Source organism: Salvelinus fontinalis, chromosome 7 (assembly GCF_029448725.1).
Source record: "Salvelinus fontinalis isolate EN_2023a chromosome 7, ASM2944872v1, whole genome shotgun sequence".
Classification (NCBI taxonomy): Eukaryota; Metazoa; Chordata; class Actinopteri; order Salmoniformes; family Salmonidae; genus Salvelinus; species Salvelinus fontinalis.
The window spans coordinates 5490393-5517626 of record NC_074671.1 but is presented as its reverse complement, the minus strand read 5'-3'; the positions used below and the strand labels follow the sequence as shown (position 1 = coordinate 5517626).

The 27234-nt window shown below is 43.1% G+C and overlaps 1 protein-coding gene across 1 annotated transcript; it reads right to left on the bottom strand.

The window, feature by feature from the left end:
* Positions 1-3432: 3432 nt before the first annotated feature.
* LOC129858941 (somatomedin-B and thrombospondin type-1 domain-containing protein-like) lies at positions 3433-26242 on the bottom strand. The gene is made up of 6 exons (XM_055928187.1): positions 25418-26242; positions 12005-12080; positions 11597-11715; positions 10827-10905; positions 7281-7457; positions 3433-4777 (listed from the first exon to the last, which is right to left on the bottom strand). The coding sequence occupies exons 1-6, from the start codon at positions 25638-25640 to the stop codon at positions 4660-4662; spliced, it is 792 nt and encodes a 263-aa protein (XP_055784162.1). The 5' UTR covers positions 25641-26242; the 3' UTR covers positions 3433-4659.
* Between the last annotated feature and the right edge of the window lie 992 nt (positions 26243-27234).

Sequence of the window (27234 nt, the reverse complement as noted above, 5' to 3'; positions counted from 1 at the left end):
ACCAAGAGGCATGGAGAGACAGCCTTTTAACTATCCCAAAACCAAGGACCAAGAGGCATGGAGAGACAGCCTTTTAACTATCCCAAAACCAAGGACCAAGAGGCATGGAGAGACAGCCTTTTAACTATCCCAAAGCCTAGGACCAAGAGGCATGGAGAGAAAGCCTTTTAACTATCCCAAAGCCTAGGACCAAGAGGCATGGAGAGAAAGCCTTTTAACTATCCCAAAGCCTAGGACCAAGAGGCATGGAGAGGCAGCCTTATAACTATCCCAAAGCCTAGGACCAAGATACATGGAGAGACAGCATTTTAACTATCCCAAAGCCTAGGACCAAGAGACATGGAGAGACAGCATTTTAACTATCCCAAAGCCTAGGACCAAGAGACATGGAGAGACAGCCTTTTAACTATCCCAAAGCCTAGGACCAAGAGGCATGGAGAGGCAGCCTTTAGTTACTATGCCCCCAGCCTCTGGAACAGCCTGCTAGATAACCTGAGGGGGGCAGAAACTGTGGACATATTTTAAAAGAGGCTGCATTTCCTTGGGGTGCTTTTTGGTCGTTCAGTTTGTGTCATTCTTTTGTGTGTTTTGTCTTATGTTTGTTGTGTAGTAACTATTTCAGCTTTTATTTTCATTGTTTTTCATTAGTTCCTATAAGGCACATTGCGTTGCATTCCATGTCTGAAATTGTGCTGTATAAATAAAGCTTGATATTATTTAATTGGATTATCAGTCTGGTCCAACAGTCTGCATGAAACACCCTCATTAAGCCTGTACATGTGGTCATTAAGCTTGTACATGTGGTCATTAAGCCTGTACATGTGGTCATTAAGTCTGTACATTCTTTTTTTTACCTTTATTTAACTCGGCAAGTCAGTTAAGAACAAATTATTATTTACAATGACAACCTAGGAACAGTGGGCTAGCTGCCTTGTTCAGTACCCCCAAACCATAAGACTGCTGATCAAATGGCTACACAGACTATTTGCATTGCCCCCCACCTCCTCTCTCCTTTACGCTGCTGCTACTCTGTTAGTATCTATGCATAGCCTTTTTAATAACTCTACCTACATGTACACATTACCTCAATAACCTCAAAACCGGTGCCCCCGCACAATGACTCTGTCCCGGCACCCCCTGAATATAGCCCAGCTATTGTTATTTACTGCTGCTCTTAAATCAGTTGTTATTCTTATCTCTTACTTTTTTTTGGGGGGGGGGGGGGGGAGAGGTATATTCTTAAAACTCCATTGTTGGTTAAGGGCTTGTAAGTAACCATTTCACTGTAAGGTCTACACATGTTGTATTCGGCGCATGTGACAAGCACAATTTGATTTGATTTAAAAGTCCAAAATGGAGGTTACCAATCCCAGATTGCCCCTTTAATGTGAACCCTACTGCTTTCTGTGTAGAAGTGGCGGTGGGATCTGGACATTGCGCTGAAGTTGGGGGAGTGAAGCTCCGACCGGGAAGGGAAGTGGCCACGCGTCCTCCAGGAAACACGACTTCCTGTTTCGCACAGGGGTTAAACTCGAAGACCGCTGGACGGTCCTCAGGAAGTTCTGAAGTCAACACATACTAAGTCAAACAAAGAGTGTATTCCAAATAGCACCCTATTTCCTAAGAAGTGCACTACTTTTTGACCAGAGCCCTATGGGGCCTGTGCATAGGGCCACGCCCAGGTGGTAAGGGTAGGCAACAACATGTCTGCCACGCTGAGATCCTCAACACTGGGGCCCCTCAAGGGTGTGTACTTAGTCCCCTTCCTGTACTCCCTGTTCACCCACAACTGTGTTGCCAAACACGTCTCCAATACCGTCATTAAGTTTGCTGATGACACAACAGTGGTAGGCCTGATCACCGACAACGACGAGACAGCCTATAGGGAGGAGGTCAGAGAATTGGCTGTGTGGTGCCAGGACAACAACCTTTACCTCAATGTGAGCGAGACAAAGGAGCTAATCGTGGACTACAGGAAAAGGCGGGCTGAACAGGCCCCCATTAACATCGACGGGAGCAGATCCTCAATAAGTTCTACAGCTGCACCATCGACAGCATCCTGACCGGTTGCATCACCGCCTGGTATGGCAACTGCTCGGCATCTGACAATAAGGCGCTACAGAGGGTAGTGCGTACGGCCCAGTACATCACTGGGGCCAAGCCTCCTGCAATCCAGGACCTATACAATAGGTGGTGTCAGAGGAAGGACCATAAAATTGTCAGAGACTCCAATCACCCAAGTCATAGAATATTTTCTCTGCTACTGCACGGCAAGCGGTACCGGAGCCCCAAGTCTAGGACTAAAAGGCTCCTTAACAGCTTCTACCCCCAAGCCATAAGACTGCTGAACAGTTAATCAAATGGCCACCGGACTATTTACATTGACCCCCCCCCCCCCCCCCCCTCCATTTTGTTTTGTACACTGCTGCTACTCACTGTTTATTATCTATGCATAGTCACTTCACCCCTAATTACATGTACAAATTACCTTGACTAACCTGTACACCCGCACACTGACTCGGGACCGGTACCCCCTGTATATAGCCTTGTTATTTTTATGTTATTGTTTTTTTTATTTAATTTATTTGTTAAATATTTTCTTAACACTTCTTGAACTGCACTGTTGTTTAAGCATGAAAGTAAGCATTTCACGGTAAGGTCTACTACACTTGTTGTATTCGGAGCATGTGACAAATAAAGTTTGATTTGATTTGTTTAAGGTACCATTTGGGACTGTCTTTTGGTCTGTTCTGGACTCAGGTGTTTCTATACTCTACTATTGCTGGTATTGCCTGGGTTTTCTGGTCTGTTCTGGACTCAGGTGTTTCTATACTCTACTATTGCTGGTATTGACTGGGTCTTCTGGTCTGTTCTGGACTTAGGTGTTTCTATACTCTACTATTGCTGGTATTGCCTGGGTTTTCTGGTCTGTTCTGGACTCAGGTGTTTCTATACTCTACTATTGCTGGTATTGACTGGGTCTTCTGGTCTGTTCTGGACTTAGGTGTTTCTATACTCTACTATTGTTGGTATTGCCTGGGTTTTCTGGTCTGTTCTGGACTCAGGTGTTTCTATACTCTACTATTGCTGGTATTGACTGTTTCTTCTGGTCTGTTCTGGACTCAGGTGTTTATATACTCTACTGTTGGTGATATTGTTCTATTCCCTGGATTCCTCTTAAAGGTAAACTCAGCGATATGACGTACATGCAGAAAGTAAAACCGCATAGTGGGTCAATTTCCACAACAACTAAGAGCGTTGAAGCCAGAGGCTCAACTTTTCCGATGTTTTGGTGCCCCGGCTTCCACACGTGAAGAGAACCCATGATGCACCTGTACAGATGTGTGACTGTTGCATATCGCTCATCTTAATATCTGCGGTGTGTAACGGTCATCGTTGCTTGAAGAAGGATCGGACCAAAGAGCAGCGTGGTAAGTTTTCATGATATTTATTAACACTGAACACTAGAACAAAATAACAAAGTGAGAAACGAAACCGAAACAGTCCTCCTGTCAGGTGCAGAAAACACTAAGCAGAAAATAACTACCCACAAAACACAGGTGGGAAAAAGCTACCTAAGTATGGTTCCCAATCAGAGACAACGATAGACAGCTGTCCCTGATTGAGAACCATACCTGGCCAAAACAAAGAAATACAACACATAGAAAACTGAATATAGAATGCACACCCAAATCACACCCTGAACAAACCAAAATAGAGACATAAAAAGCTCTCTAAGGTCAGGGCGTGACACGGTGCTGCTCTTCATTTAGCTGAGTCTACCTTTAAAGCTCTGTTTAAGCCAGACCATTGGTCACTCACGGTACAGGTTATAGAGGGAATTGTACTTTATGCTTCTGGGCTTTTGTATTTCCAGAGTTGCCACTTTGAGTGTGACTAAGGCTGGGATTCAATCCGATTAAGGTCATTTCCAATTTAGCTGACATATGCAGAGTTTACCATGAATGCGATCTCCACAAACGAATCATGCCTTTAAAAGCTGCATTGTCTACAACCAGTGATCAGATTGAATCCCGGGCTTTTGTTAACATGCAGATTCAATGCAAATGTGTACTGTTGAGGAAATTGCTGTTGTGATTATGTTATTACAACCATTAACCAGCAGAGGGAGCTGTTTATCCTGCTGTGGACAAGCACAGTTTGAAAACTTGTACAGTAGATTACCATTTTTGCAAAGCTATTTATAACCTCTAGTTAACTAATCAATAGCTTCTAACTATTAATAACTAAAACACACAAAGTTTAAAACTATCAAACTAAATGTTTGATAAAAATGAGAAGAAAAAACAAATATTGTTAAATGTCTCATCGTTTTATTTACTTTCTTATACCAGTGTATTCTATTTCTGCAATATTAAGTGACAATACAAAAGCAGTGTTGTGTATAGTAAATTAGTTCAATCTATCATTGTGGAACGTCATGTGGTTGTCTGTACATAGAAAAGTTACTCAAATGTTCTTACAACAATAGTTTTAAACAAACTGATTTCATTAAATAAAGATGCATTTACTTTGATTGTGTGTTGTTTTGGATATGACTTACTGTGTCCAAAATGTCACCCTATTCCCTACTGTTGACCAGATCCCTATATAGGGAATAGGGTGCAAGTAGGACCGCAAGTAAGACTTCCTGTGTGTTTATATGAAAAGGAAGCTGTGGACGTGAGGACAGGAGCAGTGAGCTGTTCTCTGGACCTTCTTCCATGTTCCTCGACAGCGAGAGTTCCCCACAGCCTGCCAATGGAGCAGCTCCTCACTGCAACACACACAGGACGAAGGTTAGTACGGCTGACAGCCTGCCAATGGAGCAGCTCCTCACTGCAAAACACACAGGACGAAGGTTAGTACGGCTGACAGCCTGCCAATGGAGCAGCTCCTCACAGGACCTAGGTTAGTATGGCTGACAGGCTGCCAATGGAGCAGCTCCTCACTGCAAAACACACAGGACGAAGGTTAGTACGGCTGACAGCCTGCCAATGGAGCAGCTCCTCACTGCAACACACACAGGACGAAGGTTAGTACGGCTGACAGCCTGCCAATGGAGCAGCTCCTCACTGCAAAACACACAGGACGAAGGTTAGTACGGCTGACAGCCTGCAAATGGAGCAGCTCCTCACAGGACCTAGGTTAGTATGGCTGACAGGCTGCCAATGGAGCAGCTCCTCACTGCAAAACACACAGGACGAAGGTTAGTACGGCTGACAGGCTGCCAATGGAGCAGCTCCTCACTGCAAAACACACAGGACGAAGGTTAGTACGGCTGACAGCCTGCCAATGGAGCAGCTCCTCACAGGACCTAGGTTAGTATGGCTCACAGGCTGCCAATGGAGCAGCTCGTCACAGGACCTAGGTTAGTATGGCTCACAGGCTTCCAATGGAGCAGCTCCTCACAGGACCTAGGTTAGTATGGCTCACAGCCTGCCAATGGAGCAGCTCCTCACAGGACATAGGTTAGTACGGCTGACAGGCTGCCAATGGAGCAGCTCCTCACAGGACCTAGGTTAGTATGGCTCACAGCCTGCCAATGGAGTAGCTCCTCACAGGACGTAGGTTAGTAGGGCTCACAGCCTGCCAATGGAGCAGCTCCTCACAGGACATAGGTTAGTATGGCTCACAGCCTGCCAATGGAGCAGCTCTTCACAGGACATAGGTTAGTATGGCTCACAGCCTGCCAATGGAGCAGCTCCTCACATGACGTAGGTTAGTATGGCTCACAGCCTGCCAATGGAGCAGCTCTTCACAGGACATAGGTTAGTATGGCTCACAGCCTGCCAATGGAGTAGCTCCTCACAGGACGTAGGTTAGTACGGCTGACAGGCTGCCAATGGAGCAGCTCCTCACAGGACCTAGGTTAGTATGGCTCACAGCCTGCCAATGGAGCATCTCCTCACAGGACCTAGGTTAGTATGGCTCACAGCCTGCCAATGGAGTAGCTCCTCACTGGACAAAGGTTAGTACGGCTGACAGGCTGCCAATGGAGCAGCTCCTCACTGGACAAAGGTTAGTAGGGCTGAAAGCCTGCCAATGGAGCAGCTCCTCACAGGACATAGGTTAGTATGGCTCACAGCCTGCCAATGGAGCAGCTCCTCACAGGACCTAGGTTAGTATGGCTCACAGCCTGCCAATGGAGTAGCTCCTCACTGGACAAAGGTTAGTACGGCTGACAGGCTGCCAATGGAGCAGCTCCTCACTGGACAAAGGTTAGTAGGGCTGAAAGCCTGCCAATGGAGCAGCTCCTCACAGGACATAGGTTAGTATGGCTCACAGCCTGCCAATGGAGCAGCTCTTCACAGGACATAGGTTAGTATGGCTCACAGCCTGTCAATGGAGCAGCTCCTCACTGGACAAAGGTTAGTAGGGCTGAAAGCCTGCCAATGGAGCAGCTCCTCACAGGACATAGGTTAGTACGGCTGACAATAGACACTTGTCCACTAAGAACACCTGTTTTCAATTTTCCTTAGGATGATTTTTCTCAATAGTCGTTCAATACTTCCGACAAAACCAATAGTACTGGATTGGTGGAGGCCGTCCATGATACACAGGGTTAAAGGAAAATACCCGGAGATATCAGGTGAAATATATACATATATATAGATATACTGTATATACTGATGTATATATACAAATACATGTTCTGAAAGGTCATTCTAACAGGAGTGGTGAGGTGTCAAATCTATAGCAGCACAAAGATCACACTAACGACAACACAACTACTGTGTGTGAAAACATTTTTCACCTTTCAGTTTAAAAAAACAACAGAAATGTATCCTATCCTGACTAGACTAGTCTTCACCCATGCAACTGTTTTGATAAGCTTGTACACCAGTCAAATGTTACCACAAACTAAGATTACAGTACCATCTCATATAGTCTACACATTGAATAATGTCGCTGTATAATCAATCAACTAGTGCCATTTCCAGGGGCTTGGACATCGAAGCTCAACTACAGAAATCTGCGCGACATAGCTGCGCGACATAGCTGCGCGACATAGCTGCGCGACATAGCTGCGCGACATAGCTGCACGACATAGCTGCACGACATAGCTGCACGACATAGCTGCACGACATAGCTGCACGACATAGCTGCACGACATAGCTGCACGACATAGCTGCACGACATAGCTGCACGACATAGCTGCACGACATAGCTGCACTACATAGCTGCACTACATAGCTGCACTGGCTCGAACAGGGCTTACATAACTTTCTTCATAATACCAAACGTCTTTAAAAAATGATCCGTCCGTGACTCCGTACCTGTTGGATTCTTGTCCGTCTCCCTGGCAGCCGCCGCTACGGTTACGCATGGCGGGGGGTTGGCACGCCACACACACCGTGTAGCCCTCCCGTAGGTACTGCATCCAGTGGGTGTGTGGTCTTTTCTCCACCGTACAGTGGGTAGTCAGAGACTCCATCTTAAACTCCATACAGAACCTGACGGAGGAGGGGGTTTGAAATATCATACGTACCGTTCCACACAGCGTACATCCTAAATGGCACCCTATTCCCTATATAGTGCACTACTTTAGACCAGAGCCCTATGGCACCCTATTCCCTATATAGTGCACTACTTTTGACCAGAGCTCTATAGGGAGTATAGTGCACTACTTTTGACCAAGGTCAATAGGGAGTATAGTGCACTACTTTTGACCAAGACCTATAGGGAGTATAGTGCACTACTTTTGACCAAGGCCTATGGGGAGTATAGTCCACTACTTTTGACCAAGGTCAATAGGGAGTATAGTGCACTACTTTTGACCAAGGCCTATGGGGAGTATAGTCCACTACTTTTGACCAAGGTCAATAGGGAGTATAGTGCACTACTTTTGACCAAGGCCTATAGGGAGTATAGTGCACTACTTTTGACCAAGGCCTATAGGTTGCCATTTTTAGATGCAACAGAAGTAATTGGATTGAATAATGACAGTTTGAATTACAGTGTTGCAGGAGGGAGCTGAGACTTCCCATTTCTCTCTCTGTGTGTGTGTGTGTGTGTGTGTGCGTGCGTGCGTGCGTGCGTGCGTGCGTGCGTGCGTGTGTGTTCAGAGAAACTTGCCAGTTGTTGTCCAGATCCTTTGTATATGTGATGTTAATCATGTTTCATACCTAATGAATACCGGTGTGTGTGCGCGCGTGCGATCTAGATATCCTGGTGAGAAAACACTTCATTTGGGCAGTAGAAAATCTAGTTGTTTTTTGCTGTGACGATGGCGTGAGTGTGCCTCACGCCATCAAAAAAAAATACTCACATTTCAAACCAGAATGATTGTTGAAATCTTATGAACTAAAGAAGTACGTACCACAGATCCCCTTTAACTAAAGAAGTACGTACCACAGATCCCCTTTAACTAAAGAGGTACAGTGCATTCGAAAAGAATTCAGACCCCTGCACTTTTTCTACATTTTGTTACGATACAGCCTTATTCTAAAATCGATTAAATAGTGTTTTTCCTCATCAATCTACACCATAATGACAAAGTGAATATAACTTAGAGTTTGAGAGGATCTGCAGAGCTTGTAGTGTCATACCCAAGAAGACTCGAGGCTGTAATCGCTGCCAAAGGTGCTTCAACAAAGTACTGAGTAAATACTTATGTAAATATGATATTTCCTTTTTTTATTTTTTTTATACATTTGCTAAGATTTCTAAGAACCTGTTTTTGCTTTGTCATTATGGGGTATTGTGTGTAGATTGATGTGGATTTTTTATTTTTATTTTAATTTAACTCTAATTTAACAAAATGTGGATAAACTCAAGGGGTCTGAATACACCAAATGCACTGTACGTACCACAGATCCCCTTTAACTAAAGAAGTACGTACCACAGATCCCCTTTAAGCTAAAGAGTTACAGAGCCTCCAGAAATCATTCATATACCTTTTGACTTAATTCACATTTTGTTGTGTTAAAGCCTGAATTAAAAATGAGCAGCTAAAATATACAAATTATAAACTAATCTACACACGATAAACCATAATGACAAAGTGTAACATGTTTTTAGAAATGTTTGCACATTTATTGAAAATTAAATACATAAATATCTAATTTACATAACTATTCACACCCCTGAGTCAATACTTTGTAGAAGCACCTTTGGCAGCGATTACTGCAGTGAGTGTTTCTGGGTAAGTCTCTAAGAGCTGTGTCTTTCTGGTTAAGTCTCTAAGAGCTGTGAGTCTTTCTGGGTGAGTTTCTAAGAGATGTGAGTCTTTCTAGGTACATCTCTAAGAGCTGTGAGTCTTTCTGGGTAAGTCTCTAAGAGCTGTGAGTCTTTCTGGGTGAGTTTCTAAGAGATGTGAGTCTTTCTAGGTACATCTCTAAGAGCTGTGAGTCTTTCTGGGTAAGTCTCTAAGAGCTGTGAGTCTTTCTGGGTAAGTCTATAAGAGCTGTGAGTCTTTCTGGCTGTCTCTAAGAGCTGTGAGTCTTTCTGGGTAAGTTTCTAAGAGCTGTGAGTCTTTCTGGGTAAGTCCATAAGAGCTGTGAGTATTTCTGGGTAAGTCTCTAAGAGCTGCGAGTCTTTCTGGCTGTCTCTAAGAGCTGTGAGTCTTTCTGGGTAAGTTCCTAAGAGCTAGGATTTTGTCTGTGTTTGGCCATTTATTTGTCATCCTTTTTTATCCTTGTAAGCATACCCATAACATGATGCAGCCGCCACTATGTTTAAAAATATGGAGAGTGATACTCAGTAGTGTGATGTATTGGATTTGTCCCAAAAAGAACACTTCGTATTAAGGACAAAAAATGAATTGCTTTGCCACTTTTTCTTGCAGTAATACTTTCGTTTCTTGTTGCAAACAGGAAGCATGTTTTGGAATATTTGTATTCTGTCGAAGCTTCCTTCTTTTCACTCTGTCCATTATGTTAATATTGTGGAGTAACTACAATGTTGTTGATCCATCCTCAGTGTTCTCCATTCCCAGCCGATAAACTCTAACCTGTTTTAAAGTCACCATTGACCTCATGGTGAAATCCCTGAGTGGTTTCCTTCCTCTTCGGCAACTGAGTTAGGAAGGACGCCTGTATCTTTGTAGTGACTGGGTGTATTGATACACCATCCAAAGTGTAATTAATAACTTCACCATGCTCAAAGGGATATTCAATGTCTGCTTTTTAGTTTGTAGCCATCTACCAATAGGTGCCCTTCTTTATATTTACCCATCTACCAATAGGTACCCTTCTTTATATTTACCCATCTACCAATAGGTGCCCTTCTTTATATTTACCAATCTACCAATAGGTGCCCTTCTTTGTGAGGCGTTGGAAAACCTCACTGGTCTTTGTGGTTGAATCTGTGTTTGAAATTCACTGCTGGACTGAGGGACCTTACAATTATCTGTATATGTGGGGTACAGAGATGAGGTAATCATTTAAACATCATGTTAAACACTATTATTACACACAGTGAGTCATAACTTTATATGTAACTTAAAGCACATTGTTACTCCTGAACTTTTTTAGGTTTGCCATAACAAAGGGGATTAATACTTATTGACTCGAGACATTTTAAGCTTTTCATTTGTAAAAATGGCAAACGTTATCGAGTATTGTGTGTAGGCCAGTGACAAAAAAAAATCTTGAATTAATCCATTTTAAATTCAGGCTGTAACAACAAAATGTGGAAAAGGTCAAGGGGCATGAAACATTTCTGATGGCACTGTATGTACCACAGGATCCTTGAATCTGATTGGTCCCCGTACCCTATGTGAGTAGACGGGTGTAATAGAGCATTATACAACTTGCTATAAGCCTTCATAACTGTTAATTTCTCCCTAAGAACAGTCATAAAACATGTATAATGCAGCATACCCGGGGTACAGAGGTGCTTCGTAGATGTCATGCTTTGTTCTTCCTTTACCAAACTCCCTTGTGGTGATGAAAGCTGGACCTGGAGAGAGACCAACACAGTCCCCTGGTTATAACCAGGACCTGGAGAGAGACCGACACAGTCCCCAGGTTATAACCAGGACCTGGAGAGACACCGACACAGTCCCCAGGTTATAACCAGGACCTGGAGAGAGACCAACACAGTCTCCTGGTTATAACCAGGACCTGGAGAGAGACCAACACAGTCCCCTGGTTATAACCAGGACCTGGAGAGACACCAACACAGTCTCCTGGTTATAACCAGGACCTGGAGAGACACCAACACAGTCTCCTGGTTATAACCAGGTCCTGGAGAGACACCAACACAGTCCCCAGGTTATAACCAGGACCTGGAGAGAGACCAACACCATCCCCAGGTTATAACCAGGACCTGGAGAGAGACCGACACAGTCCCCAGGTTATAACCAGGACCTGAAGACAGACCAACACAGTCCCCAGGTTATAACCAGGACCTGGAGAGAGACCAACACGGTCCCCAGGTTATAACCAGGACCTGGAGAGAGACCAACACAGACCCCAGGTTATAACCATGACCTGGAGAGAGACCAACACGGTCCCCAGGTTATAACCAGGACCTGGAGAGAGACCAACACGGTCTCCTGGTTATAACCAGGACCTGGAGAGAGACCAACACAGTCCCCAGGTTATAACCATGCAACAGTGTGACTCAGTTGGTTTAGTTTAGTGTGTACCTGTGTTCTGAGTGCAGATCTCTCCATGCTGTGACTGGTAGTCCATGCAGCCTGCCTGCTCCTCCAGATTGGGACATGGCTCTGCACTGTTCCTGGGCTCCTGCTCAATGTGACGCTGCCTACAATCCATTGATGATTCATAGATTATTGGGTTAATAATCAGAAGAAAAAAAACTATTTGTAGTCTTTAAAGCATTTTAAAAGTACAAATAAATGAATCCCAGAAGATAACACGAGTGTTAAGTACACATGTAATATCTAATGTGGTCTTCAGTGTTGGACAAAATAAAGGTTTACACAAGAAGACCAATTCTGATCTTTTGCCAGTAATTTGTCTTTTAACAAATCAGATATATTCCCACTAATTTGGGTTGCCAACAGGACTAATAAATAACACACAGGACTCACCGGACCCTCATGGACCGCTGGCAGGGCTGGGCACAACCGCTCCAGTAACTCCATTCAGTCACCACACACGACTGGGCTGGACAAAGAGACAACAGTGTAACTATTTGCATTGAGTATCTTCATAAACACCTATAAACACACGCGTGTGACATAACAGCTAGATAGAGTATCATTAACGCTTCATTAATAGGACATTCATAGCATTGCTACATAACACTGTCCTTGACACACATGCATCTTTAATAGACCATTCAGGGAATCGGTATCTAATGTTCATACACTTGTCATGTCCTTCACTCCTGGTTGGTGGATTGTACATGCTTTTGTTACAGCCCAGCATAAAAACGCACCTACCAAATCATCAAGGCTTTGATTAGCTGAATCCGATTAGTTAGTGCTGGGTTGGAACTAAAGCCTGCACGGCCCTGTGAATCCTCCGTATCAGGAGTGACGACCGGATGTTCTGTAACTTTTTAAGCCAATACCTGTAAGACTGAAGACTGAACAAGTTTAAGGGTGTGTACAGTTCGCTCAGCTGACTGCTCAATATTCTAGAAATATTCACCCTATTCCCTATTAAAGTGCACTAATTTTGACCAGAGCCCTACAAGAATAGGGTGCCATTTGGGACACATATTTGGATTTGAAGGATTAGTGTTTCTGTACAGCGTTGAGTGATCTGAAAGTAACTGTAAAGCTGAATGAATTGGATCCGGTCACTGACCCATTTAAATCCTGTCGTTCTCTTTTCAATGCTCTCCTCACGCTCTCTGAGTACCTGGTCTTTGATGTATCAGGTATTAGATATACTCTGCTTGGCTGATTCCTACAGTAATTACCACAGAGATCCTATTCAGTTCTACATGTAGTACACTACATTGTAAATAAGGTGCTATTCGGGACCCAGATAATGATTAATAGAAGTGCCTTCCTGACATATTTGTCCATAATTCCATCCTGTCCGTGAATCATTCATACAAAGTAAATGATTTACGATTGAAACTAGACAGCGTAGTTGATATTAGATCAGTCAGAGTCGTAACCATAGAGATCAGATTAAATTACTAGAGGGGCTATGATGTCATAAACCCTTAGAGTTCCAGAATAGGTTTGAAAATGGCAGCCATCTTGGTCAGGGAGAAGGCTAAACCAGTCTCATTGGAATGAATGGCAGAAGAGGCTTAATCCTGATTTTACTTATGCAGGAAATTCAAAGTAAAAAAAAATGTGATGTCAGAAATTGTTGAATAGAAGTTTTGTCAACTTAAAATAATATCATATAATTATAACTGCTATAATTCTAACTGGTTTTATACACATTTTCTGTTTAAATACCCTCTAAAATATATGTACTGTAAGCAGACCATAAATGTCTACATTTTTGTTTTCTTAGAAGGCTGTGAGTGCTATTGTAACCCTAAATATTAAACTAATTATCCAACACCTATTCCGAAAGGGCCCGTGGGATCGACGATAAAGAGTCGGGTTACAATTTAGTTATTTTTTTTGTAGCTGAATCCTTCCAAGTAGCAGCAGCACAAACTTTAGAGGCACATGACATTAGGCTACATCTCCATCACTTCCCTTCTCTGTCACTCACACGTCTGAGTCTGGTTAGGGTATTTTCAGAATAATAGTCCCAACATATAATCTCAATGACAATACCATAATAAAAGTCTCAGATGCACATTACATATTTATCGATATAAAATATATAAAGTGAACAAAAATATAAACGCAACATGTAGCAATTTCAAAATCAGTCAATTTTAATTTATTTATTAGGCCCTAATCTATGGATTTCATTCCTGGGAATACAGATATGCATCTGTTGGTCACAGATACCTTCAAAAATAAAGATAGGGGTGTGGATCAGAAAACCAGTCAGTATCTGGTGTGACCACCATTTGCCTCATGCAACGCAACACATCTCCTTCGCATAGAGTTGATCAGGCTGTTGATTGTGGCCTGTTGGAATTTTGTCCTACTCCTCTTCAACGGCTGTCCAAAGGTGAGAACTGGAACACGCTGTCGTACACATTGATCCAGAGCATCCCAAACATGCTCAATGGGTGACAACTCTCGTAGTACGAAACCGTGATTCATCTGTGAAGAGCACATATCAAAGGTGAGCATTTGCCCACTGAAGTCGGTTACGACGCCGAATGGCAGTCAGGTCAAGACCCTGATGAGGAACGACGAGCACGCAGATGAGCTTCCCTGAGACGTTTCTTACAGTTTGTGCAGAAATTGTTTGGTTGTGCAAACCCACAGTTTCATCAGCTGTCCAGGTGGCTGGTCCGAGACGATCCCTACAGGTGAAGAAGCCTGATGTGGATTTCCTGGGCTGTCGTGGTTACACATGTGGTCTGCAGTTTTGAGGCCAGTTGGACATACTACCAAATTCTCTGAAACGACGTTGGAGGCAGCTTATGGTAGAATGAACATTCAGTTCTCTGGCAACAGGTCTGGTGGACATTCCTGCAGTCAAAACTTGACTGGCCTTTAATTGTCCCCCAGCACAAGGTGCACCTGTGTAATGATCATGCTGTTTAATCAGCTTCTTGATATGCCACACCTGTCAGGTGGAGGGATTATCTTGGCAAGGAGAAATGCTCACTAACAGGGATGTAAACAAATTTGTGCACAACATTTGAGAGAAATAAGCTTTTTGTGTGTATGTAAAATAATATTTGATTTCAGCTCATGAAACATGTAACCAATACATGTTGTGTTTATATTTTTGCTCAGTAATATTTCTTATTCCAAAACCAACCACTATTATACGATACAATATCAGTACATGTTGCTTTTACAACTTGCCTAAATCCTATCATCAACTGAGGTCAGCCAGTGTATTGCTGTGGATGGATTGTCTGAATGGAATGTCGGCATATTGGCAGTCCAATTAAAAATGGAACGGAATCTTTCCTCTAAAACTGACTGGCTAGCGAGTTAACAAAGGTACAGTGCAGATAAATTCTTCAAATTCATTATTTTATTCAATATATTATCACAACTCTGGCAAACCATGGTTGACCAACTCCCTGACCAAAATGGCTGCCCTTTATCCCATCATGAGAATGTTAATGTCCATTTGAGGATTCTAATTCATAACTCTATGGTCCTAACACTTTGAAATGGCACCCTATACCCTGAATAGAACACTACTTTTGACCAGGGCCCATAGTCCACTATACAGAATGCTATTTCAGATATTGTCATACTGTACTTATAGGTGAAGTAGAGTGGATGAACTAGAGAATGTGAGCAAATACAAATGGACTCTGTCTGACCCCAACCTCTAATCTAAGGACAGAGGGCGCTGTTTTCACTTTGGGGGAAAATCGTGCCCAATTTAAACGGCCTCGTACTCAATTCTTGCTCGTACAATATGCATATTATTATTACTATTGGATAGAAAACACTCTCTAGTTTCTAAAACCGTTTGAATTATATCTGTGAGTAAAACAGAACTCATTTGGCACAAACTTCCTGACCAGGAAGTGGAAAATCTGAAATCGATGCTCTGTTCTAGGTCTTGCCTATAAATGGGCATGATACGTATTAGTATACATGCACGTCATAAACCTTCCCCTGGATGTCAAGAGGCAGTGAAAGAAGAAATGTGGTGTTTATCTTGGTCTGAGATGGAATAAATCCTCTTGGAATGACGTGTCACCCATTTCCTGTTTTCTGGAAAGCGCGAGGTTGGACCTGGAATTGCCTTCTGAAAAGCTTTCGTTATAGGCGACTACTATCTCCGGCTTTGATTTTATTTGATACATGTGACAATATCATCGTAAAGTATGTTTTTTCAATATAGTTTTATTAGACTATTGAAATTTATTCGGGACGTTAGGCGTGTTGCGTTGTGTGCCTTTGTTCAGGAAGGAGAGCTTGGTGCCACTTGGCTAGTGCGCTTGCTAATTCAAGAGGGAAAAAGGACGTTCTAAATCCAAACAACGATTGTTCCCGACAAAGGACCCCTTGTACAACATTCTGATGAAAGATCATCAAAAGTAGGACCCATTTTATGATGCTATTTCATATATCTGTCGAACTGTGTACTATTAGTTTTGCGCCCAGGTTTTGGGCACTCGCTCGCCATAACGTAAGCCTTATGTCGTAATGAAGTTATATTTAGAATTCTAACACGGCGATTGCATTAAGAACTAGTGTATCTATAATTTCCTATACAACATGTATTTTTTAGTTATGTTTATGAATAGCTATTTGGTCAGAATATGTGTGTCAGAAAAAGTGTCAGAAAAATATCCGGACGTTGTGGGAAAAAGTAGCTACGTTAGCACAATGTATAACCACTGATTTCAGCTCTAAATATGCACATTTTCGAACGAAACATAAGTGTATGTATAACCTGATGTTATAGGACTGTCATCTGATGAAGCATATCAAGGTTAAACAAAAATTATATATCTTTTGCTGGTTTGTTACGATCGCTAACTTTTACTTCTGGGAAATGGCTTGTGTTTCTGGCTATTGTGGTAAGCTAATATAACGCTATATTGTGTTTTCACTGTAAAACACTTAATAAATCGGAAATATTGTCTGGAATCACAAGATGCCTGTCTTTCCTTTGCTGTACACTATGTATTTTTCAGAAATGTTTTATGATGAGTATTTCGGTGTTTGACGTTGGTGTCTGTAATTATTCTGTCTGCTTTCAGTGCAATTTCTGATTGTAGCTGCAATGTAAACTATGATTTATACCTGAAATATGCACATTTTTCGAACAAAACATAGATTTATTGAATAACATGTTATAAGACTGTCATCTGATGAAGTTGTTTGTTGGTTAGTTTGGTTGGTTCTTGGTTAGTTAGGTTGGCTTTGTGCATGCTACCTGTGCTGTGAAAAATGTCTGTCCTTTTTTGTATTTGGTGGTGAGCTAACATAAATATACGTGCTGTTTTCGCTGTAAAATATTTTAAAAATCGGACATGTTGGCTGGATTCACAAGATGTGTACCTTTCATTTGCTGTATTGGACTTGTTAATGTGTGAAAGTTAAATATTTCTAAAAAAATATATTTTGAATTTCGCGCTCTGCCTTTTCAGTGGAATGAGGGGAGGAGTTCCGCTGGCGGAACGCCAGAGCAGTACAGGTTAAACACTTTAACCTCTACAGGATTGGTGTCCCCCGTTTGAGGAAAGTGCACAGTTATGAACTTGAAAATGTATTAACAAACCAATTAGGCACATTTGGGCAGACGTGATACAACATTTTGAACAGATATTCAATGGTTCATTGGATCAGTCTAAAGCATTGCACATACACTACCACCATTTTTATTTATTTAAATTTTATTTTACCTTTCTTTAACTAGGCAAGTCAGTTAACTTCTTGCAACTATAGGGGGTGCTGTTTCAAATTAGCATAATTGTCTCTACAGATTAAACTGCCTAGTACTCAATTCTTGCTCGTACAATATGCATATTATTGTTATTATTGGATAGACAACACTCTCTAGTTTCTATAGCCGTTTGAATTATGTCTCTGAGTGAAACAGAACTCATTCTACAGCACTTTTCCTCCCAGTGTGTGAGATTTAGACATCTTGGCCTCTGGTTCCAGATCAGTTTTAAAAGTCTCTGTTAATCCTATGAGATACAAACACTGCCCACGCCTTCCTCTAGATGTCAGTAAGTGGTGACAATTTGAATGGAGTCGATTGTGCAATCATTGCCTCTATAAATGACAAAATACCGGAAGTAGCCTTCCTTTGGACACTGCGCTCAACGCAAGAAGGATATCTGACTGGCCTTTTTCCAAGCATTGGTTTAGCCAGTAATATAGCGTCGGTCATCTTTTTACTTATAGGTGTTAGAAACATCATAATGTAGTTAATTTAAACCGTTTTATAGCAATTTATATCCGTTTAGTGCGATTTTGAGGCATTGCTTTGTAATAGACTTTGAAGCTCCGGGCACGTTTCGGGGTCCCGGTCGTACGTTAGTGGGCATTTCGACCAAAAGAAGATTAGACCCAAGAAAGGATTCATTGCCCAAGATTCTGATGGGAGAACAGCTCATAGTTTATGATGATAAATCGTGTTTTTTGTCGAAAAATGTTAAACGCTTATGCCGCCATTTTGTTTGCTATAGCTTCACTTGGCGCAACCTGTATTGAAAAGTAAGGATCATTTAAAAAATGTAATTCCGCGATTGTATTAAGAATTAAATTGTCTATCAATCGCTGTCCACCCTGTATTTTTTAGTCAAGTTTATGAGTATTTATGTATAAGACTAGATCACTGTCTAATATGGTGCAGGACATTTTCTGACCAGCTGAGCTACTTTTGTCATTGTCTAACCGTGATTTTGGTGGCTAAATATGCACATTTTCGAACAAACTCTCTATGTATGTTGTAATATGATGTTACAGGAGTGTCATCTGAAGAATTCTGAGAAGGTTAGTGAAAAAATTAATATATTTTGGCGATGATTACGTTATCGCTCTCTTTGGCTAGAATCAATGCTCTGGTAATGTTTGCACATGTGGTATGCTAATATAACGATTTATTGTGTTTTCGCTGTAAGACACTTAGAAAATCTGAAATATTGTCTGTATTCACAGGATCTGTGTCTTTCGATTAGTGTATGCTGTGTATTTTTACGAAATGTTTGATGATTAGTAATTAGGTAATACACGTTGCTCTATGTATTTATTCTAGTCTAGTTGTGATGGTGGGTGCAATTGTAAACTAGGATTTCTACCTGAAATATGCACATTTTTCTAACAAAACCTATCCTATACCATAAATATGTTATCAGACTGTCATCTGATGAGGTTTTTTCTTGGTTAGTGGCTATCAATATCTTAGTTTAGCCGAATTGGTGATAGCTACTGGTGTTGAGAGAAAATGGTGGACAAAGAAAAATGGTGATTTTTGCTAAGGTGTTTAGCTAATAGATTTACATATTGTGTCTTCCCTGTAAAACATTTTAAAAATCTGAAATGGTGGCTTTATTCACAGGATCTGTATCTTTCATTAGGTGTCTTGGACTTGTGATTTAATGATATTTAGATGCTACTATTTAATTGTGACGCTATGCTAGCGATGCTAATCAGTGTGGGGGGGGGGGGGGGGGGGCTTGGGGGGGGTGCTCCCGGACCCGGGGTAGAGGCTCGTGAAAGGTTAAGAACAAATTCTCATTTTCAATGACGGCCTAGGAACAGTGGGTTAACTGCCTTGTTCAAGGGCAGAATGACAGATTTGTACCTTGTCAGCTCAGGGATTTGAACTTGCAACCTTGCGGTTACTAGTCCAACGCTCTAACCACTAGGCTACACTGCCACCGCCATCTAGTGGCCAAAATCTTTATTGCGCCTAAACTAATTCTTTGTAGTCTCTTTCACCAGATCTAATGTGTTATATTCTCCTACAGTATTTTCACAATTAAAGAATTGCAGATACATTTCTGAATGTACAGTGTACATCTTCCAGGCCTACTGGATAGTTGGCCCTGGCCAAAAGTAGTGCACTAAATAGGGTGACATTTGGGATGCATGCATTGACAGCACCAATGAGCAAGTACAGTTGATAGATTACCTATTTATTCACCAGTCTGTTTCTTTACCTAGGGTTAGGTTAAAACATGGGTTCTCAAACAGAGGTACTGCAGATGGTAGAAATTTGAAGAAATGTGTAGAATTGCAGAATATCAGCTTTACAACAGCAACTTTTTCAAAGATACCATTCTAGCTAATAGATTATGTTAGAGTTTACACTTCCTCTTCCAATGATCTGTGGGGACTGGAAGGTCAAAATAATAAAACTGTCTTCCAATGTCTATTCATTTTAATAGGTTGATTACTTCTACTTGCCATTGCCGGTTTGCCTGGGCAGGGTTCCCTGGGCAAGAAAAGTTTGAAAATCCCTGGGTTAGAGGACAGCGGTAAGTAAAACCATGAGCGGTAAAATTAGATAAGAGTTTAAAAATCCACTGTTATGAAAATACTATGCATCCATTGTTTCTCTGGCCAGATACTGTAGAAAGGATCCATTGTTTCCCTGGCCAGATACTGTAGAATGCATCCATTGTTTCTCTGGCCAGATACTGTAGAATGCATCCATTGTTTCTCTGGCCAGATACTGTAGAATGCATCCATTGTTTCCCTGGCCAGATACTGTAGAATGCATCCATTGTTTCTCTGGCCAGATACTGTAGAATGCATCCATTGTTTCCCTGGTCAGATACTGTAGAATGCATCCATTGTTTCTCTGGCCAGATACTGTAGAATGCATCCATTGTTTCTCTGGCCAGATACTGTAGAATGCATCCATTGTTTCTCTGGCCAGATACTGTAGAATGCATCCATTGTTTCTCTGGCCAGATACTGTAGAAAGCATCTATTTCCCTGGCCAGATACTGTAGAAAGCATCCATTGTTTCACTGGTCAGATACTGTAGAAAGCATCCATTGTTTCCCTGGCCAGATACTGTAGAATGCATCCATTGTTTCCCTGGCCAGATACTGTAGAAAGCATCCATTGTTTCACTGGTCAGATACTGTAGAATGCATCCATTGTTTCTCTGGCCAGATACTGTAGAATGCATCCATTGTTTCTCTGGCCAGATACTGTAGAAAGCATCCATTGTTTCTCTGGCCAGATACTGTAGAAAGCATCCATTGTTTCTCTGGCCAGATACTGTAGAAAGCATCCATTGTTTCCCTGGCCAGATACTGTAGAAAGCATCCATTGTTTCCCTGGCCAGATACTGTAGAAAGCATCCATTGTTTCTCTGGCCAGATACTGTAGAATGCATCCATTGTTTCTCTGGCCAGATACTGTAGAAAGCATCCATTGTTTCTCTGGCCAGATACTGTAGAAAGCATCCGTTGTTTCTCTGGCCAGATACTGTAGAATGCATCCGTTGTTTCTCTGGCCAGATACTGTAGAAAGCATCCATTGTTTCTCTGGCCAGATACTGTAGAATGCATCCATTGTTTCCCTGGCCAGATACTGTAGAATGCATCCATTGTTTCCCTGGCCAGATACTGTAGAATGCATCCATTGTTTCCCTGGCCAGATACTGTAGAATGCATCCATTGTTTCTCTGGCCAGATACTGTAGAAAGCATCCATTGTTTCTCTGGCCAGATACTGTAGAATGCATCCATTGTTTCTCTGGCCAGATACTGTAGAAAGCATCCATTGTTTCTCTGGCCAGATACTGTAGAAAGCATCCATTGTTTCCCTGGCCAGATACTGTAGAAAGCATCCATTGATTATCTGGCCAGATACTGTAGAATGCATCCATTGTTTCTCTGGCCAGATACTGTAGAATGCATCCATTGTTTCTCTGGCCAGATACTGTAGAATGCATCCATTGTTTCTCTGGTCAGATACTGTAGAAAGCATCCATTGTTTTTTTTGGCCAGATACTGTAGAAAGCATCCATTGTTTCCCTGGCCAGATACTGTAGAAAGCATCCATTGTTTCCCTGGCCAGATACTGTAGAATGCATCCATTGTTTCCCTGGCCAGATACTGTAGAAAGCATCCATTGTTTCTCTGGCCAGATACTGTAGAATGCATCCATTGTTTCCATGGCCAGATACTGTAGAAAGCATCCATTGTTTCTCTGGCCAGATACTGTAGAAAGCATCTATTTCCCTGGCCAGATACTGTAGAATGCATCCATTGTTTCCCTGGCCAGATACTGTAGAATGCATCCATTGTTTCCTGGCCAGATACTGTAGAATGCATCCATTGTTTCCCTGGCCAGATACTGTAGAAAGCATCCATTGTTTCTCTGGCCAGATACTGTAGAATGCATCCATTGTTTCCATGGCCAGATACTGTAGAAAGCATCCATTGTTTCTCTGGCCAGATACTGTAGAATGCATCCATTGTTTCCCTGGCCAGATACTGTAGAATGCATCCATTGTTTCCCTGGCCAGATACTGTAGAAAGCATCCATTGTTTCCCTGGTCAGATACTGTAGAAAGCATCCATTGTTTCCCTGGCCAGATACTGTAGAAAGCATCCATTGTTTATCTGGCCAGATACTGTAGAAAGCATCCATTGTTTCCCTGGCCAGATACTGTAGAATGCATCCATTGTTTCCCTGGCCAGATACTGTAGAAAGCATCCATTGTTTCTCTGGCCAGATACTGTAGAAAGCATCCATTGTTTCCCTGGCCAGATACTGTAGAATGCATCCATTGTTTCCTGGCCAGATACTGTAGAAAGCATCCATTGTTTCCTGGCCAGATACTGTAGAAAGCATCCATTTCCATGGCCAGATACTGTAGAAAGCATCCATTGTTTCTCTGGCCAGATACTGTAGAATGCATCCATTGTTTCTCTGGTCAGATACTGTAGAAAGCATCCATTGTTTCTCTGGCCAGATACTGTAGAAAGCATCCATTGTTTCCCTGGCCAGATACTGTAGAATGCATCCATTGTTTCCTGGCCAGATACTGTAGAAAGCATCCATTTCCATGGCCAGATACTGTAGAAAGCATCCATTGTTTCTCTGGCCAGATACTGTAGAATGCATCCATTGTTTCTCTGGCCAGATACTGTAGAAAGCATCCATTGTTTCTCTGGCCAAATACTGTAGAAAGCATCCATTGTTTCTCTGGCCAAATACTGTAGAAAGCATCCATTGTTTCTCTGGCCAGATACTGTAGAATGCATCCATTGTTTCTCTGGCCAGATACTGTAGAAAGCATCCATTGTTTCTCTGGCCAAATACTGTAGAAAGCATCCATTGTTTCACTGGCCAGACACTGTAGAAAGCATCCATTGTTTCTCTGGCCAGATACTGTAGAAAGCATCCATTGTTTCCCTGGCCAGATACTGTAGAAAGCATCCATTGTTTCCCTGGACAGATACTGTAGAATGCATCCATTGTTTCCCTGGCCAGATACTGTAGAAAGCATCCATTGTTTCCCTGGTCAGATACTGTAGAAAGCATCCATTGTTTCCCTGGCCAGATACTGTAGAAAGCATCCATTGTTTCTCTGGCCAGATACTGTAGAAAGCATCCATTGTTTCCCTGGCCAGATACTGTAGAAAGCATCCATTGTTTCCCTGGCCAGATACTGTAGATTGCATCCGTTGTTTCTCTGGCCAGATACTGTAGAATGCATCCATTTCCCTGGCCAGATACTGTAGAAAGCATCCATTGTTTCCCTGGCCAGATACTGTAGAAAGCATCCATTGTTTCCCTGGTCAGATACTGTAGAAAGCATCCATTGTTTCCCTGGTCAGATACTGTAGAAAGCATCCATTGTTTCTCTGGCCAGATACTGTAGAAAGCATCCATTGTTTCCCTGGTCAGATACTGTAGAAAGCATCCATTGTTTCCCTGGCCAGATACTGTAGAAAGCATCCATTGTTTCTCTGGCCAAATACTGTAGAAAGCATCCATTGTTTCTCTGGCCAAATACTGTAGAAAGCATCCATTGTTTCACTGGCCAAATACTGTAGAAAGCATCCATTGTTTCTCTGGCCAGATACTGTAGAATGCATCCATTGTTTCTCTGGCCAGATACTGTAGAAAGCATCCATTGTTTCCCTGGTCAGATACTGTAGAAAGCATCCATTGTTTCCATGGCCAGATACTGTAGAAAGCATCCATTGTTTCCCTGGCCAGATACTGTAGAATGCATCCATTTCCCTGGCCAGATACTGTAGAAAGCATCCATTGTTTCCCTGGCCAGATACTGTAGAAAGCATCCATTGTTTCTCTGGCCAGATACTGTAGAAACCATCCATTGTTTCTCTGGCCAGATACTGTAGAAAGCATCCATTGTTTCCCTGGCCAGATACTGTAGATTGCATCCGTTGTTTCTCTGGCCAGATACTGTAGAATGCATCCATTGTTTCTCTGGCCAGATACTGTAGAAAGCATCCATTGTTTCCCTGGCCAGATACTGTAGATTGCATCCGTTGATTATCTGGCCAGATACTGTAGAATGCATCCATTTCCCTGGCCAGATACTGTAGAAAGCATCCATTGTTTATCTGGCCAGATACTGTAGAATGCATCCATTGTTTCTCTGGCCAGATACTGTAGAATGCATCCATTTCCCGGGCCAGATACTGTAGAAAGCATCCATTGTTTCCCTGGCCAGATACTGTAGAATGCATCCATTGTTTCCCTGGCCAGATACTGTAGAATGCATCCATTGTTTTTCTGGCCAGATACTGTAGAATGCATCCATTGTTTCTCTGGCCAGATACTGTAGAAAGCATCCATTGTTTCTCTGGCCAGATACTGTAGAATGCATCCATTGTTTCTCTGGCCAGATACTGTAGAATGCATCCATTGTTTCTCTGGCCAGATACTGTAGAATGCATCCATTGTTTCTCTGGCCAGATACTGTAGAATGCATCCATTTCCCTGGCCAGACACTGTAGAAAGCATCCATTGTTTATCTGGCCAGATACTGTAGAATGCATCCATTGTTTCTCTGGCCAGATACTGTAGAATGCATCCATTTCCCGGGCCAGATACTGTAGAAAGCATCCATTGTTTCCCTGGCCAGATACTGTAGAATGCATCCATTGTTTCCCTGGCCAGATACTGTAGAATGCATCCATTGTTTCTCTGGCCAGATACTGTAGAATGCATCCATTGTTTCTCTGGCCAGATACTGTAGAAAGCATCCATTGTTTCTCTGGCCAGATACTGTAGAATGCATCCATTGTTTCTCTGGCCAGATACTGTAGAATGCATCCATTGTTTCTCTGGCCAGATACTGTAGAATGCATCCATTGTTTCTCTGGCCAGATACTGTAGAATGCATCCATTGTTTCTCTGGCCAGATACTGTAGAAAGCATCCATTGTTTCTCTGGCCAGATACTGTAGAAAGCATCCGTTGTTTCTCTGGCCAGATACTGTAGAAAGCATCCATTGTTTCTCTGGCCAGATACTGTAGAAAGCATCCAAAATAGCAATATTTTCCATATACTATATGGTTCACTAATTCTAATGGCATCCGAACAAAATTTTGAAAAAATCAAGAGGTATGAATACTTTACTGTATCTACCATTTTCAATGTTTTATAATAACATAGACTACCCACAATTCTTCATCATCATTACACTATTGTGGCGCAAGGTAGCCTAGTGGTTAGAGCGTTGGGCCAGTAACTGAAAGGCTGGCTAGATCGAATCTCCGAGCATGACAAGGTAAAAGTTTGTCAATCTGCCCCTGAACAAGGCAGTTAACCCACTGTTCCCCCGGTAGGCCGTCATTGTAAATAAGTATTTGTTCTTAGCTGACTTGCCTAGTTAAATAAAGGTCAAATATAGTGCTATGGACCCTGGTCAAAAGTAGCGCATTACATAAGGAATAGGGTAACATTTGGAGCAATTCATGAAAACCGTGACAGCCGTTACTGTAGTGACTCCACCCATCCTCCTTACCTGGGCACTCGGTGGGGTAGTCGTAGCAACAGTCTTCGGTCCTGAGGCAGCCCTTGTCGCAGTAGCAGGTGCCGTACACACGGTCCATCCTCCAGTCTGCCGTTGCACAGGTGATGTCTGAACCCCGGCAGCACTTTCCAGCGCACCCTCCTTTCACCTCCACGTGGTACGATCCCAGCACGGCAGCTACCAGCAACAACACATAATCCATGAAGGATGCCATCGTCAGGGACAAAAAATACAAGAGGGGACCAAGTTGGGACTTCCAAGGATTCCACAAGAGGCTGAAATAGTCTCTCCAAAATTACAATGTGTGTGTATGTTGTCTCCGCGTCCTTTCTACAGTGTGTGTGTGTATGTCGTCTCCGCGTCTAGAGTCTCTGTGTGTGTGTGTCTTCTACTCAGTGTGTTTTCAGATCTCCCATACTGTCTGAGTAAGAAGGACAGGGACAAACGTCAATCAAGCAGGAAACAATACACATACTCCCTACCCCAGCTCAGCTACAACACTTGTCCAGCCCAGCCTTTGCCCCGCTGCTGGAGCCCTCGTGACCTGAAATTCCTGCGTCCACACAGCCCTTCTGTTTACCAGCAGGTTGAGCTGAAGAAAAGCGTCATTCCACAAACACACAGAGCTCAGGTCCACTGTTCAACACACAGATCAGTCACTCCGGCAGTGGGGCTGTCCGTCTAGTGTCTGTTTCCGCCCCGACTGCTTGTACACTAACCACACACTTCTCCCTCCTGAGTTTCTCCCTCTCGCCCACTGAGTTTCTCCCTCTCGCCCACTGAGTTTCTCCCTCTCGCCCACTGAGTTTCTCCCTCTCGCCCACTGAGTTTCTCCCTCTCGCCCACTGAGTTTCTCCCTCTCGCCCACTGAGTTTCTCCCTCTCGCCCACTGAGTTTCTCCCTCTCGCCCACTGAGTTTCTCCCTCTCGCCCACTGAGTTTCTCCCTCTCGCCCACTGAGTTTCTCCCTCTCGCCCACTGAGTTTCTCCCTCTCGCCCACTGAGTTTCTCCCTCTCGCCCACTGAGTTTCTCCCTCTCGCCCACTGAGTTTCTCCCTCTCGCCCACTGAGTTTCTCCCTCTCGCCCACTGAGTTTCTCCCTCTCGCCCACTGAGTTTCTCCCTCTCGCCCACTGAGTTTCTCCCTCTCGCCCACTGAGTTTCTCCCTCTCGCCCACTGAGTTTCTCCCTCTCGCCCACTGAGTTTCTCCCTCTCGCCCACTGAGTTTCTCCCTCTCGCCCACTGAGTTTCTCCCTCTCGCCCACTGAGTTTCTCCCTCTCGCCCACTGAGTTTCTCCCTCTCTCTCTCTGTCCCTCACTCTCTCTCTCTCTGTCCCTCACTCTCTCTCTCTCTGTCCCTCACTCTCTCTCTCTCTGTCCCTCACTCTCTCTCTCTCTGTCCCTCACTCTCTCTCTCTCTGTCCCTCACTCTCTCTCTCTCTGTCCCTCACTCTCTCTCTCTCTGTCCCTCACTCTCTCTCTCTCTGTCCCTCACTCTCTCTCTCTCTGTCCCTCACTCTCTCTCTCTGTCCCTCACTCTCTCTCTGTCCCTCACTCTCTCTCTGTCCCTCACTCTCTCTCTGTCCCTCACTCTCTCTCTGTCCCTCACTCTCTCTCTGTCCCTCACTCTCTCTCTGTCCCTCACTCTCTCTCTGTCCCTCACTCTCTCTCTGTCCCTCACTCTCTCTCTGTCCCTCACTCTCTCTCTGTCCCTCACTCTCTCTCTGTCCCTCACTCTCTCTCTGTCCCTCACTCTCTCTCTGTCCCTCACTCTCTCTCTCTCTCCGTCCCTCACTCTCTCTCTCTCTC